Genomic DNA, 13,724 nt, shown 5'->3' with positions numbered 1-13,724 from the left:
CTTTCTTCAGCTCTGGTTCGTACTTGGATGGGAGACCGCCTGGGAAATGGGCTTCCTGCACTGAGCAGGGGGTTGGACTCAATGGTCTTGTAGGCCCCTTCCACCCCTATGATTTTGATGATTTCTCCTCCAGCACGAGCGATGCTCTGGATCCAACCCATCGCCTTTTGTTGTATTTGTCAACCCTCATAATAAAATAGTTTTCTGAAATGTTTTAACGGCTACTTATTTCTGATGAAAATTACACAAACATATTATACAAAGCAAGCTTTTAAAATAGGTAGTTCTTCAAAAGACTGCACACAAGTCGCTGGTCTCCCACATTCCTCTCCCTGCCTGCCCATGTTGTCACACAGCCAGACTCGCCCCCCACCCCCGTGAAGGAAGCTGTGTGCTCCACAGGCACCCACGAGCTGCCTCTGTGTGTTGTGGGTACAGGTCCCAAGAATGGAGCCGGAGTTCATATTCCCACCCAGACCAATTGAATGCTCTCCCTTTAAGAGAGGCCAAAAAGCTCAGGAAGATTCCTGTTGCTCTGTGCTGCTGCTGCTGCTCCTGGCAAAGCAACCCTCTTCTGCACCTCCCTGACTGACTCCCAGCTGCATAAAGCAGAGGTCTCTGAGCTCTGGGATTCAGAGAGAGCTGTGGCTGCCACGCACGCACCACGCGCCTCTGGAAGCCTGTGTGGGCTGACGGGGGCCAGGGGGCAGCAGCAAAGTCATGCCAGTGCTGGGGGCTTGGCTGCTCTCGGCCTGGGTGGTGTGGGGAACCTCAGGCAGCACCGTCCATCTCCACCAGACAAACGACCAGGACGGCAGATGCATTTATTCCTTCACAGTCCCCAGTGGGAGTGAGGCCAGCTGTGCTGACCCAGGAGAGGCCATGACCGCAATCCGGGCTCTCCAGCAGGACAGCGATGCCCAGCGCCGGGAACTGGAGACCACCAGAGCAAGGCTGAGTCTCCTGGAGAACCTGGTCAGCCAGCCACATAGAGGGCCAGCGGCAAGGAGCCCCTCTCTTTCTGTGGTGGGGCTGCTCCAGCGAGAAGTGGAGAGCCTCAAGAGGGAACAAGCCCAGAGGGACACTCAGGTCAGCCGTCTGGAATCCACCATCAGCAACCTGCTCCGAGACAAGTCTGCTTTGGAAGAGGACAAGAAGTGGCTGGAGGAGGAGAAGAATGAGCTGTCGAGGCAGCTGGAGGAGAGCATTCAGGAGGTGGCCCGGCTGACGGCAAGCCAGTTCCCCCAGGCCAGGGAGGCACGCCGCAAGGACGCCCACCAAGGCTCTCCAGAAGGTAATGCTGGAGGCCTCCAGATAGGAAATGTGCTAGTGGATGGGCTGTCTGGACCTGAAGCTCTTTCCTTAGGGACTCCCTTGCCATCCTTTTTTGCATACCCTGTGTCCACAATCAGGATGCAGTTCTGCCCTCTGTTTGGGGGCAGAAGAGGCTCCCAAGGTGATGGCAGTGGCAGACAAGCATGTAGTTGGGTAAAGTGCACATCCTGAGTCTGATTCAAGTTCAACAGAGAGAGGAAAGAGAAAGCATGTTTCTAGCCCTTATAGCTATAAAGACAGGCTTGAAACTATGCAAGCAATGCCAGCATCTGGTATTCAGGGTGTTTTGTTGTTTAGCCACCATGGCAAATTCTTGCTTAGATATTTATCCTCCAAGAATTTAGCTAATTTCTTTCCTTTTACTTATGTATGCCTTGTCCCTGTTTGGGCTCTGATGGCACATCTTCACATAATAAGGAATTCACTACTGTAAGATGTGAAAAAGTGCTTATGTTTCTCTGCTGTGAAACCAATACCTCCAGTTATTCCACTCAGTTCATGTATTTTGAGAGAAGAAGAATTTTTATCTCTATCCCTTCTCTCCACATCATCTAATAATCCTCTATTATGTCCCTCCTTTATTCGACCTTTTTTCTACACTGAAAAGCAGTACATCCATTAGCCTTCCTTTCTTGCTGGGGAAGCTGCTTCAAGCTCTTGACCCTGTGAATTGCCCCTTTCCAGCTTCACTAGTGGCTCACTGGGCATGACAGGGTCCAACGCATCTGGGAGGCATCAGGCTGTGGGAGGCTGTGCTGTGGCAATGATGGGCATCTGGCCATATCAGTTGCACACAATGAGGGTGGTTGGAGAAGAGAAAGGGATACTTCTGTGCTACTCTGGCATTGATCCTGACCCCTTGTCACTCAGCATTTCATTCTGCAGGCCAGATGTCAATGAATCTCATGAATAGAGCAGAAGCGGCCCCAGCCAAAGGCCTTAAAAACCTGCCAGCAAGCAGAGCTTGTGCTGCTAACCTGGCCCGTGGCAATTTTAGAAAAGCCTGTGTCCCATTAAGCCATGTTTCCCCAGCATTAGGGTCAGCAACAACGGCTGAATGTAAGAAGCGATCTGAACAAAGCTAAATGTTCCTCACAGGCCTCTTCCTATGTTTGCTGAACACAGACCCACTGGCTCCGGGTTGGCCCTTTCTAAGCCACTGCATCATCACCCTCTCACCAGATGGCAAAAATAGGGGGTGATGGAATACTGGAGCTGGGAGCTGGTGTCCGTTGGGGGATATTCTTGGAGTGGGATGCCTAAAAAGCAGTGCAAGAGCATCATTAGTCTTTGGGGCCACATCAGTTGCCAAGCTGGAAAATGAGTAACAATCAATGCAGGGTTGCCGGGTCAAACAGCTTCTGTATCCTGATCAGTTTTTTGGTCGAAGAACAAGCCCATCTGACTAAAAGGGAGAAGGGCCTAGCTAAGCTGTTTGTTGTTTTCAGGGCAGTTTGTGTGTTTGTATATTCTTACCAGAGTGGCTTGCATTGATCAGAAAGAAGACAGTTCCTTATTTCCTGCAGGTTTACTGTCTAAAAGACATGACACAAAAGGAAAGGGGATTGGAACAGAGGAGGAACAAAGCAAATTCAGGCATTTGATTCTTTGTACCAAAGTTCAGAACCTAGTAATTCAGCAGGTCATGGAGCTGGTCTAAGCACAATGGGAGGGATGCATCTGCTTCCCCCTCCGATGCAGTGGCAGTTGGTAACTGAAGGAAGGGAGGCCCTCAGCTCGAGCTGTGTCCAGCTACCAGAAAAGCAGCCGGAAACAAGGCAAGTTATTTTCTTCCATGGCTTTTTTTTACGCCATCACCAGACCTGCTCTGTGCTATGCCCCCAAACCTAGTGAGTTCCACTCCCAAGCCTCACTCATATACCACCATTTTTATTTCAAGAGCTGACAATGCTAAAAATGAGACAGACTGAGGGTAAGCGGATGCAAATGAGGATGGAGTTCCTGGAGCATGAGTGGATGCTTTAAAGAGGTAATCTTGCAAGGTGCCCCTGGGAAAAGTCCCTCTGTTACCCAACTAGTCAAGGCACAGGATAGATCCCTGGTTTCCCCCCTATATCTCTTGACATGCAGAAAGTGACTAGATAAAGCTTTCCACCCAGATGTTCCTATCATGAAAAACCTAATCTGCTCAATTTTTTAAATATTTCAGGCTGCTGTTAAAGGCATAGAGACTAGTGCAAAGGGCACCCCTTGTAACAAAACCAAACCCAAGAATATTAAACTGCATGCAACTGGAACACACAAGTATAAATTATATAATATTGTAATATAAGGGGACAAAAAACTGTATCGGGAAAGGACCACAAAAAAAACAGCAGGATAGGAAGAACAGAATTACAAAATGTAGAAGAAATTGACTAAATGCTACAAGGATGGACAGTGATTAACTGCAGCTTGAAGAACTGTGCCATGGAAATTGTGGCCTCCACTTTTTACAGGAATCCGGAGATACTCCTGTTTCGCAACAGGCTTCCTCAGAAGTTAAAATCATACAGATAAAAACATACCAGTACCCACGTGCACTGTAAATAATATTATCCCCATTTAAGGTTGCACATCAATACATAATGGTGTTGCAGTCTGGATAGACCTAATAGTCATTATAGACTCACTGCCATGGCCGAGACAAAGACATGGGAGTGAAAATAATCTCTGTACCCCACTGAAACGTTTATCCAATAGAAGACTTCACATCCAATTATCACTCAGTTCTTCCAAAGAATGCTGACTAAAAAAACAAAAATAACACTATATGAATTTGGACAAAAAAAATAACAATTAGAGAAATATAAATGAGTATTCAAACCTCACTTGCCTAACGCAACCAAGATAAAGAGGCTTCTATGGCAGTGAGTTTAGGCTGGTGTGGTAGCCCAGCCCTTACAATATATACAGCTGTCTTAAAGGCATATATACTAGAGAGATGCTATATTCTCTTAAGGACATAACTACTCAATTGTTCAACAACAACACAATGCCAGCACATAAAATACAGTGATGAAAAAATGAAAATGAAAATGAAAAATGCAAATATTATCACTGAAATTATACATATTTGTCCTAAATAACCCAGAGTACAAGTAAACAAAGTACAAACCCATATTCTTAGTACAAAGTGTGTAAATTATGTTATCAAAACTTGATAACAGAACCTGGATACATAATGCTCATTTAGCCATGGGTATTACCCTCAGAAATTAACTGTTGACTTAATAATATAACATATAGATACTGCTCATTCAACCAGGAAAGACGTTAAATCCAAATTCAAATTCAAACCATGAGGCTGAACAGTATTCAGAATATGTTCCTCCGCCTTTCCAAAGTCCTCTAAAGTCACCCGAGTGCTTCCAGATGGAGGTCTCCTGGCACTCTCAGTCAGAAGGGATTGTGCAGCTATTACATCTTTCCATAACAGCTTTTCGCTGTAAGAAAAAAGATGGAAGAAGTAGCAGGAAACCACAGGAGGGTGATAAATGGAAGCTGACAACATCTGGACCCCCTGTAAAATTCCGTGAATGAGGCAGGGCAATTGCACAATAAAAGCCTTCTAGGGAAGGATCTTTACACATGCAGCAGTGTGAAGTGTTAGAATAAATTACAGGGTGGGGCGGTCTCCTTTTTTGAGACCCTTCTATCTTAAAATCTCCCTGCAATTTGAAAACCAGCACACAGGCAGAGAACATAGCTATCACATTCTCCCTGGTGTGTCAGCTTTCTCTTTTCAGGGAGGATCGGGGGTGGTGGTGGGGTTTTTTTACATGGGGGAGTTTCAGTTCTCCCCATCTGTGATGTGCAGATCATAATACTGGCTGACCTTTAAGGAACTCTTGTAAGGATTCCAGAGATAATCGGCCAGCCTTCACATCACAGTAAGCCAAAGCTGCTGAGAATTCTAGCTTATCAAGGACGGGTGGGTGTGCGGATGCTCGCTGCTCACTTGCTTCCACTTAGCTCCTCCAGGCCATGGAAGCAGCTAAACAAGCCAGGAAGCCTCTTCCATGGTTTGTTTAGCATTATGACTCAACTGAGATCTCTGGCTTGTCCCTCTCTCTTAACAAACCAGAATCATAAGCCTGGCTTATGATTCTGGTTTGTTAAGAGAGCAACAAGCAGGGATCCTGGTGGTATGTGAACTGGGCTAGTTTGCATGGTCAAAATAAGCCACCGTGGCTTAAAGTGCAGCGCAGGCAGGACACAATTTGAATAATCACTGCCTGGGCATGGCTTGTCATCAGAACCTGGGCAGCATGGCTTGTTGGAGGGGGAAACAACCCTGCAACAGCCCATGGGTTATTGGAGGGTTGTCTCCCTCTCCAACAAGTCATGTTGCCTGGGTTCAGACAATACAACAAGCTGCGCCTGGGCAGTGGTTATTCAAATCGTGCCAGGCACGTGCCGTGATTTAAATAAGCCACCATGGCTTATTTTGATCATGTGAACCAGGTCTACTTGTGAAGCACTTTGAACATTCTAAAGTGTTCCATAAATGCTCACCACCATTTCTGACCTTTCGGGCACCCTATTTCTGGCCTTCAACATGCTTTCTTTCCCTTCCTTCTTCCATCTGCAGTGTCTACGTGGGACATCGAGCATGTGGGCTACCAAGAGCTCAAATCAGAACTGATGGAGGTTCCTGCATCCCCTCTTTTCCTGGGAAGCCCCTCACCCAGCCACCCTCGTGCAGAGGCAGAAAAGTCAGGTACAAAGGGAGACTGGGCTCCTGCTTCCTTCTAGCCCACCAGTGACAGAATTCTTTCGCTTGACTTACCCTGCTTAGTTAACAGGGTCTGGAATAATCTCCCTCCCATCTCAGCCTGGTTTTCATTTCAGTCCAAAGATGGAAGCACAGTCTCCTTTGCTTTGCATTTGTGAGCCCGCCCTTTCAGAAGGGCCAGCCAGTCCTGATGAATTACCACCAGCACCCCAGTTGCCAAGCAGGGGGCAGTATGTCAGAACAGAAACCCACCTCCTGCAGGATCGCTGGGGAGTCAAACCCACAGCATTCTGGCTATAAACGAACAAACTCCTCAAAAGGGAGTGACACAGGGCCCGCTGCTAGATTAATTGAACAGCGGCGGGACAGAATATTTCCGTCTCTTTCGTCAGCTTAGCGGGCCATCTTGTCACATGATTAAGGCCGCAGTACTGAAGACGAGCCCAAACGCAACAGTTGGCGCTACAGGGACCCTTTGCACCACCTCAGACTCTGCAGGGGCGCATTTCAGCTCTTAAATGAAATGACCACTCATTTGAAAAATTACATTGTCTCCCTTCAGAAATTCTGTTAAAATCAGACCAGCAACACAGCCTGCCCCACAGCCTCTCCAAAGCCAGAGGGGAGATGGCATTGTGAGGATTCCCAGAGCCCCCTCCAAAGCAGGCCCAGCCGCCTATGGAAGGCTTCCATGCCTTGTCACCTGCTGAGATCAGACGTCAAGGAAAGAGAAGCCGGATTAGCCCTTGCAAATGGTGGGGAAATGGCAGTGAGGGAGGGACCCAAGGTTTTCCCTTTGGTCGACTTGCTTCAGGGTTTGCTTTACTTACAAGCAGACCCTGCCTGGTCCTTCCATTCTCTCCCTCTCCAGTTAGAATAGGCTGTTTGCATGTCTCCTTCTCTCTCATTTAGTAGAGTCCCAATTCAGTAATAACCCTGATATTCCACTAAACCAACAGTATGAAAGCAACATGTCACATATGTTATTTTGAGTATACTTAGAATATTGGAGTACATAGAAAATCTGAGCCGGATCATTAACCTGTACCTATTTCTCATCAGAAAGAAATTTCAAAGGGTTGTGCCCAGTTTTGGCAATGCTGTAAGACAGGCACTCCCCAAAACCACCACCTTTCCCAAGTTCATATTCTGCAACTGGACAGAGTAACTGGCTTGCTTATTTCCTGACACAGGCTGTGGATCGCTAGTGTGGGTTGGTGAACCGGTGACCTTCCGCAGGGCAGAGACCATCGCTGGCAAGTATGGTGTGTGGATGAGGGACCCACAGCCTGTGTCTCCATACACCCATGAGACAACTTGGAGAGTGGACACCGTCGGCACAGACATCCGCCAAATCTTTGAGTATGATGATACAGAGCAGTTCATGAAAGGCTACCCTTCCAAAGTGCATGTGTTGCCCAGATCCATGGAGAGCACTGGAGCTGTCGTTTACCAGGGCTCACTCTATTTTCAGAGGCACAAGTCCAGAATCCTGCTGAAATATGATCTGAACGCTGAAGTCATTACCGTCCAAAAGGAGCTCTCCAATGCTGGCTACCACGGGCAGTTCCCCTACTCATGGGGTGGATATACAGACATTGACTTCGCAGTGGATGAGATGGGGCTGTGGGTGACCTATAGCACTGATAATGCCAAGGGGGCCATTGTGATTTCCAAACTGGATCCAGAAACCCTAGAAGTTGAGCAGACATGGGAAACCGACATCCGCAAGCAGTCGGTGGCCAACTCCTTCATGATCTGCGGCTCTTTGTACACCATCAGCAGCTATTCGTCCCCTGAGGCCACTGTGAATTTCACCTACCACACTAGTACAGGAACCAGTGTGCCACTGAACATCCGCTTTGAGAATCGCTACAGATACAGCAGCATGGTAGACTACAACCCCACAGAGAGAAAACTCTTGGCTTGGGACAACTTCAACATGGTTGCCTATGATATCAAGCTTTCCAAGCTGTGATTTGCTTGGAGAGGCTGGCAGTAGGAAGATATTACCTGCCAGCAGGGCTAACCCAAGGCCTGGGGCAGAGCATCCCTATGGCCAACCTTCCTCCTCCTAATTAGCAACATGGGGCACAAGTCACATAGAAGTTCATCTGAGCAAAATCCATTGAAATGAAGGGGGGTAATGCAAATATCACTACTACGGAGTTGCTATTGCTTTTGTGCAATTCCTGTTGATTTCAGTGTGGCTTGTGCGGGAGAACTTCCCATGGATTGTACCTCATGGGTGAGATCTTTCTATATCCCACTCTACTGCCCTTAACGGCATCCAGTGCCATCTGTTTCTGATAACAGCTTGCCTCCGCACACTGCTGTCTTTACTACTTAGGACTGAACCACAAAGGAATGCAACCACCAGGATGACACGGACAACCCCTCTGCCCTTTTACAAGTTCTGTTGGGTTCATCCTCTGAATCCATTGCTTGTGGAGATCGCTTCTTAGCCTGAGTAGAGGATTCAGGGCTGGTCTTTTACTTGACAACCAGGGCTGAGTTTATCTTCTCTGTTACTTGTACTTGAAAATGATACAATCGCTACATAAATGTGCAGCGATCATTATAACAGAGGCAAACTACACATGACATTACAGAAATGCAGCAGTAGCCCTGCAGATGGTGGCCTCTTCTTCATTGGAAAGCACTCTGGCAAGGGGCCACTTTGCACTGGGGAAAGGGCTGCTTAACCCTCCCTCACCAGCTGTTTCCCCTCTGAAACTCCTCCCAAGTTGCTTCCTCCCTACCTCTGTCGGATTCCAGTACCCTATTCATCTCAGAAATGAGATGAATAGGGGCCCAGGGAAGCAGAATTTGTCAGAAATAAATTGATCACCACTTATTATTTCTACAGCATTTTAGCATATACAAATATGCTAAAGAAATGCCCCTGCCTACAGGCTTCCAGTCTAGATTCTGAACCAGACTTACAAGGGCCTATATAGGGATAAAACAAGAGAGCTGCCCCAGGTACAGAAAAGAGATACAGCCCAACATGAGCAATTTTAACTGTACCTGCCAGCAGTGCAGAACTGGCCAATAAACTACACAGCGACTCCATGGGACAGTATCACTCTCCTAATACGTTGTTTGTGCTCACCTCCCTTGCACTCTGCGCCCCCCGCCCAGCAGTATGAAGGCATTTGCTTTGAAGTGGGTTGCAGGCACCATGTTGGCAAAGAAGGAAGACTCTACACTCTGCTGTGGCTGAAGTCCAGTTGTGAGACTCAGCAAGCGGCTACTCAAACCCAAGAATGTGCAAGTCAGAATCTTGCACTCTGACCCCAGCTCAGAAAGCAGCTTCTTTCCTTCCGTACCCCTTCTCGGTTACACAGCATTTAACTACCAGTCAGCAGAGTTCCTGGCTCAACATCAAGCATGACTGCCTTGACTTAGCTGCCGTTTAACCTGCAAAATGTACTTTTTGGAATGCAAAGGGAATAGTTGAAAGTGATGGCAAAAGAAGTGCCCTCTCTGTGCTTTCTGAAACTTCCTCATACTTATGCTGAGGATTACCAGATGTGTCGTATTTTAAGGGCCTCTCTTTGCTCCTGCCAGAACATCAAAGCACCAGACTATTACCGGAAGCCTTTTAGTCCAAACAGCCCAGCTTCACTATGGCACTTACATCTTTAGAAAGCGCAGCTCAGAGGGTGAGCCGAAAGACTGCAGTTTAAATCTCTCCTCTGCTGCAGACTCACAAGGTAGCCTTAGGAAAGCTACTATAACCCAGGCCCCATCTACAATATCGGAATAATGATGCTGACCTACCTTACCAGGATATTGTAAGGATTACAACAAAATAATAGATATGATGTTCTTTGGACACTGAAAAGCACTATACCAATTCTAAGTATTATTAGACACTAGAATTGCTTGACTGGTGTAGTAGGTCTGAGTTCAGAATAACTTCCGCACAGCATTGATGTTTCCTGTTAATTTGCTTGCTGAGGAAACTGTCTGTGTGGACATTAATAAACAACGACCCCCCCCCCCAGCATTATGTGTGTTGTTCTCCCTTTTGCACCATGGTTCCTGCCAAGGAACGTCATGCCACCATTGGCAGCAAAGACAAGCCTGGGAAGCAGCGTCTGAATTGGGGGAGATGCTGCAAGCTTGGGTGACAGGGAGGAAGCCAGCCAGGGCTGCGGTTGGGTGTGTGGTAAGACTGGTCTGTTCCCACTTCTGCCTGGTGAGGGAAAGGCTGGGCGGGCTGAGAGCTCCAGTTACACATCAGGAGTAAGGAGAATCCCCCCTGCTTTCCCTTGTCCTTTCCACACGCTACAGCTATGCAACATGTACTGCTGCCAGAGGACAGGGCTAGGATCAGCACCTGACATCCTTGAGGAGCCCCTGAGTACCCAGACCGGGATACTGCTGGCATCCTCAGCCCCCTACGCCAGGGGGAGGGACTGCAAGCCACTTGCCATTTTAATTATCTGTAATGCCAGCATCATAATATAACTCTGGGACAGTGTTAGAAATAAAAATGGTGGTCCTCTAGGGACCCACACTTTAATTTCCCAACATGCCCTGGAGTGATGGTGTTTCAGGGGTAATTAAAATGGTGGGCAGCTTGCAGACCCAGTTGTTCAGTGCAGAACATAGCATTACTGCCCACCACCAGCAAATAAAGATGCTTGGGGGGGGTGCCCAAAGGCACTTTGCTAAGGGCGGGGGCTCAAACCTGGAACAGCAGGAGAATAAGTGCATTGATGGAAAAAAATGCCATGGTGCCATTATATATTAAAATCTACCTCGAGAGCTGCAACATGAACGAAAAGCACATAAATATTAACATGCTATTATGAAAAATACATGGATCACCAACCAGGCCATAACAGGAGTTTTCTAAACCCAACAACCATCGGGCTTAGGACTCCGCCGATATCCCGCTTGCTTCTCCTCTCCGCCACCTGCCATGTGGAGCAATCTTTTCGCCCCATGCCACCCCTCACACTGGAGGCATTGAGTGAAAGTGCCTTCCCATGTCCCAGAGCAGGGATGTCAAACCTCTCTCTCCCTGAGGGGCAAACTCAGTTTTGGAGGTGCCCTCGGGGGCTGCATTCCAGTGGTGGGGAAGGCAGCTAAAGGCAAAGGCGGCAGGGCCAAAATAGTGAACATGCCAAGATATTTCAGCTTAGATCTCTTGCTGTTGGAAAGGCAGCCTAAGGAGAAGCATTTACACCTTTTGGAATGGGGGGCACACAAGAGCTGGCAAGCCACCCAAAGATCCGTGGTCAAAGGAAAGGGGGTGGGGCCAGGGAAAATGGGCAGGGGCAGGGAAAAGGGGTCAGGGCCATCTGGGGAAACCTGGCGGGGTGGACTGGGACCCCAGGTAGGCCAGATTTGACCCGCCAGCCTGAAGTTCAATAGCCCTGGCATAGAGCTTTACAGAGTACAAGAAGACAGGAAGGTTCCTGTCAGAAGGAGACTTTTCTCTGTTGAGAGCCATATTCCCACGAGGGGTTATCTGCTTGCAGGCGGGACATGCTGGTGGTGGATGGGGCCACCCCCCCTTCTCTCTGCCATCCCCTTTTCTCTCTCCCTCTTTCTTTCTGCCCTTCCTTTCTCCCTCTCTCAAGAGAAGCTGCTTGGCTTGGTGGGAGCCTTTGCCTTTGCCATTTGGTCTGTTAGACTCCATCCTGATCTGCCAGGTGCCTCTAGCTGCCGCCCCTTGACCTGCCAGGCTCCGCCCCCTGCATCTCAGCATCCAGTCTAGCTTAGGAGACTTGGTAAGCTCACCTTTCATACCTCTGGCAGAACTAGCTTGGGCAGAGCAAGAGAGCAATATTCATATACTCTTGTTCTGATGGGATTAATATGGCAACTCCTCCCTGAACACTGTGAGGATTTGGTACACAAGTGTGACATCATCAAAGACTCCTACCTAGCCAATCAGAGTGAACCACTGCACACCTAATTGAGCAGGATGGGCACCAAGCTAGATCCTGCTCTGAGGTATCTCAGTTGAGATTAATGGAGTTTAGCAACCATATGATAGGAATGTGGCGGAGCGGCTCCGAGGGGCATCCAACAGCCTTTGCCAGTCCCAGCAGAAGCCTCAGAATCTCCTGTCGTGTGTGTGAATAAAAGCACCAAGGGAGAGCCATCTGAGGAGCAGCTTGGAACGCCAAGAAGCAGCCGCCACGTTCAACAGTCTGCCTGGGGAAGAGTTGCAACACTGCGCAGTGAGTGTCTTTCAAAGGGTTGGTGGATGTGGTTCTTCTATTATCTCTGGAAGGAGCTTTAAACCACAGTGAGAACTTTGTTGAGAACTATAGACAAAGTGGTGGTGTTCCTAGTTTGCCTAAAGACACGTTCACAGATTACCTGGCACAAAACATGGTTTGCCACACTTGCCAAAGAGAGCTGTGCCCAAACAGTGCTGCCTGACAAAAGCACCTGCATTTGCAAATACATATTTTACGTTCACTCATTACCTTTTTATGTGTACATGTAAAACATCTTAAGAACCTAAGAAGAGCCCAAGTGGATCAGTCCAAAGGTCCATCTAGTCCACCATTTGGTCCCCCACAGAAGCCACCCAGATGCCTATAGGAAGCCTACAGGCAGGGCTAGAAGTAACTTAATTACGGAGGTCTACCTTCAAATTATAATGTGAGAGGCAGCCCAAAGGACTCGCCCATTTTTCTGGGTCTGATCTCCTCCCTGATCTCCTCACCTCATGGCACAGTCACGTGTTTTAACAAAAAACTCTTCTCCTCACATGGTGCCCCCCCCCCAATCCTGGAGGTTCAATTTACAATTCCCTCTTCTGACACAGAATTATTGGGACCTCATACACACTGTAGAAAGATGCACAAAGAAAGAAATGATTTTCTCGGTTAAAACTAGTTCTTTCTCAGGGGAAATGGTGCACTAATTGCTATAAAAGCATTCTAGTCTTAGTTGCTCTCCTCCAAGTTATTACAAAGTACCATTACTAATAGTCTGGCTTCATCAGGGGTGTGCTCCAGATTGTTGAGTACTGAGATCCAGAGAAGCTGGTCATCAGTCCAGGGAAGGGGGACAGTGATGGGACAGGATCTGAAGCAGACAAGGTCAAGTTCCAGAGAAGGTGGATCAGGATTTGAGGCACCAAAGGCAGGGAAGCAAGACACAAGTGGGCAGAAGGTTGAGTCCCAGAGGAGGATCAGAGGGGCCAGGTTCAGTTTAGCTGGAAGTGAGACAGTACTAGGGCGAAAGGGCCATAAGCAGCACACAGTCAAGAAGGACTGAGGCTGCAGGCAGAGAAAGGGGACAGGAGTGTAAGCAGGGTCCTCAAGGCCCATTGCTTCAACTGGAGAGCAAACTGTGGGGACAGGGCTTTATAGGCCTTGCTGAACCAGAATGGGCTGTAGGGTCACCAGATAATGTTCAGCAGCCCGACGGCAACCTTGAACCACTGAGCTTAATCTGTGGAGCTTGGCAAGGAGCTAGCGTGCTGGTGTTCTGAGTGATTAGGCCCTGGAGCCTAGCTGCTGAGAGCCCTGGTTCCCTGGCCCTCCCTTATAATCACACAGTGCCATTCATGGTCTATGGTATACAGTCTACAAACAAAACAGGCAGGTCTCCGCTCTGAGGAGCTTGCAGTCTAAGCAGTTGCACAGGAGAGGCAATAGCGGAAGGGGAA

At 48.2% G+C, this 13,724-nt stretch overlaps 1 protein-coding gene across 1 annotated transcript; it reads left to right on the top strand.

Annotated features, from left to right (window-relative positions):
- Window positions 1-493: 493 nt before the first annotated feature.
- On the top strand, window positions 494-10,080 carry MYOC (myocilin). The gene is made up of 3 exons (XM_084848178.1): window positions 494-1,294; window positions 5,930-6,058; window positions 7,267-10,080. Exons 1-3 carry the CDS (start codon window positions 721-723, stop codon window positions 8,049-8,051), a joined length of 1,488 nt encoding a protein of 495 aa, XP_084704304.1. The 5' UTR covers window positions 494-720; the 3' UTR covers window positions 8,052-10,080.
- The last annotated feature ends 3,644 nt before the right edge of the window (window positions 10,081-13,724 follow it).

The sequence above is a fragment of the Heloderma suspectum genome, chromosome 4 (assembly GCF_057233095.1).
Source record: "Heloderma suspectum isolate Gila_16-S chromosome 4, 16-S_ref, whole genome shotgun sequence".
Classification (NCBI taxonomy): Eukaryota; Metazoa; Chordata; class Lepidosauria; order Squamata; family Helodermatidae; genus Heloderma; species Heloderma suspectum.
This window is presented reverse-complemented; position numbering and strand designations above follow the sequence as displayed.

Coding starts and splice junctions, on each gene's coding strand:
- MYOC (XM_084848178.1), top strand. CDS start 721: ATGCCAGTGCTGGGGGCTTGGCTGCTCTCGGCCTGGGTGGTGTGGGGA. Junction 1,295..5,929: donor CCACCAAGGCTCTCCAGAAG/GTAATGCTGGAG, acceptor TTCCATCTGCAG/TGTCTACGTGGGACATCGAG. Junction 6,059..7,266: donor TGCAGAGGCAGAAAAGTCAG/GTACAAAGGGAG, acceptor TTCCTGACACAG/GCTGTGGATCGCTAGTGTGG.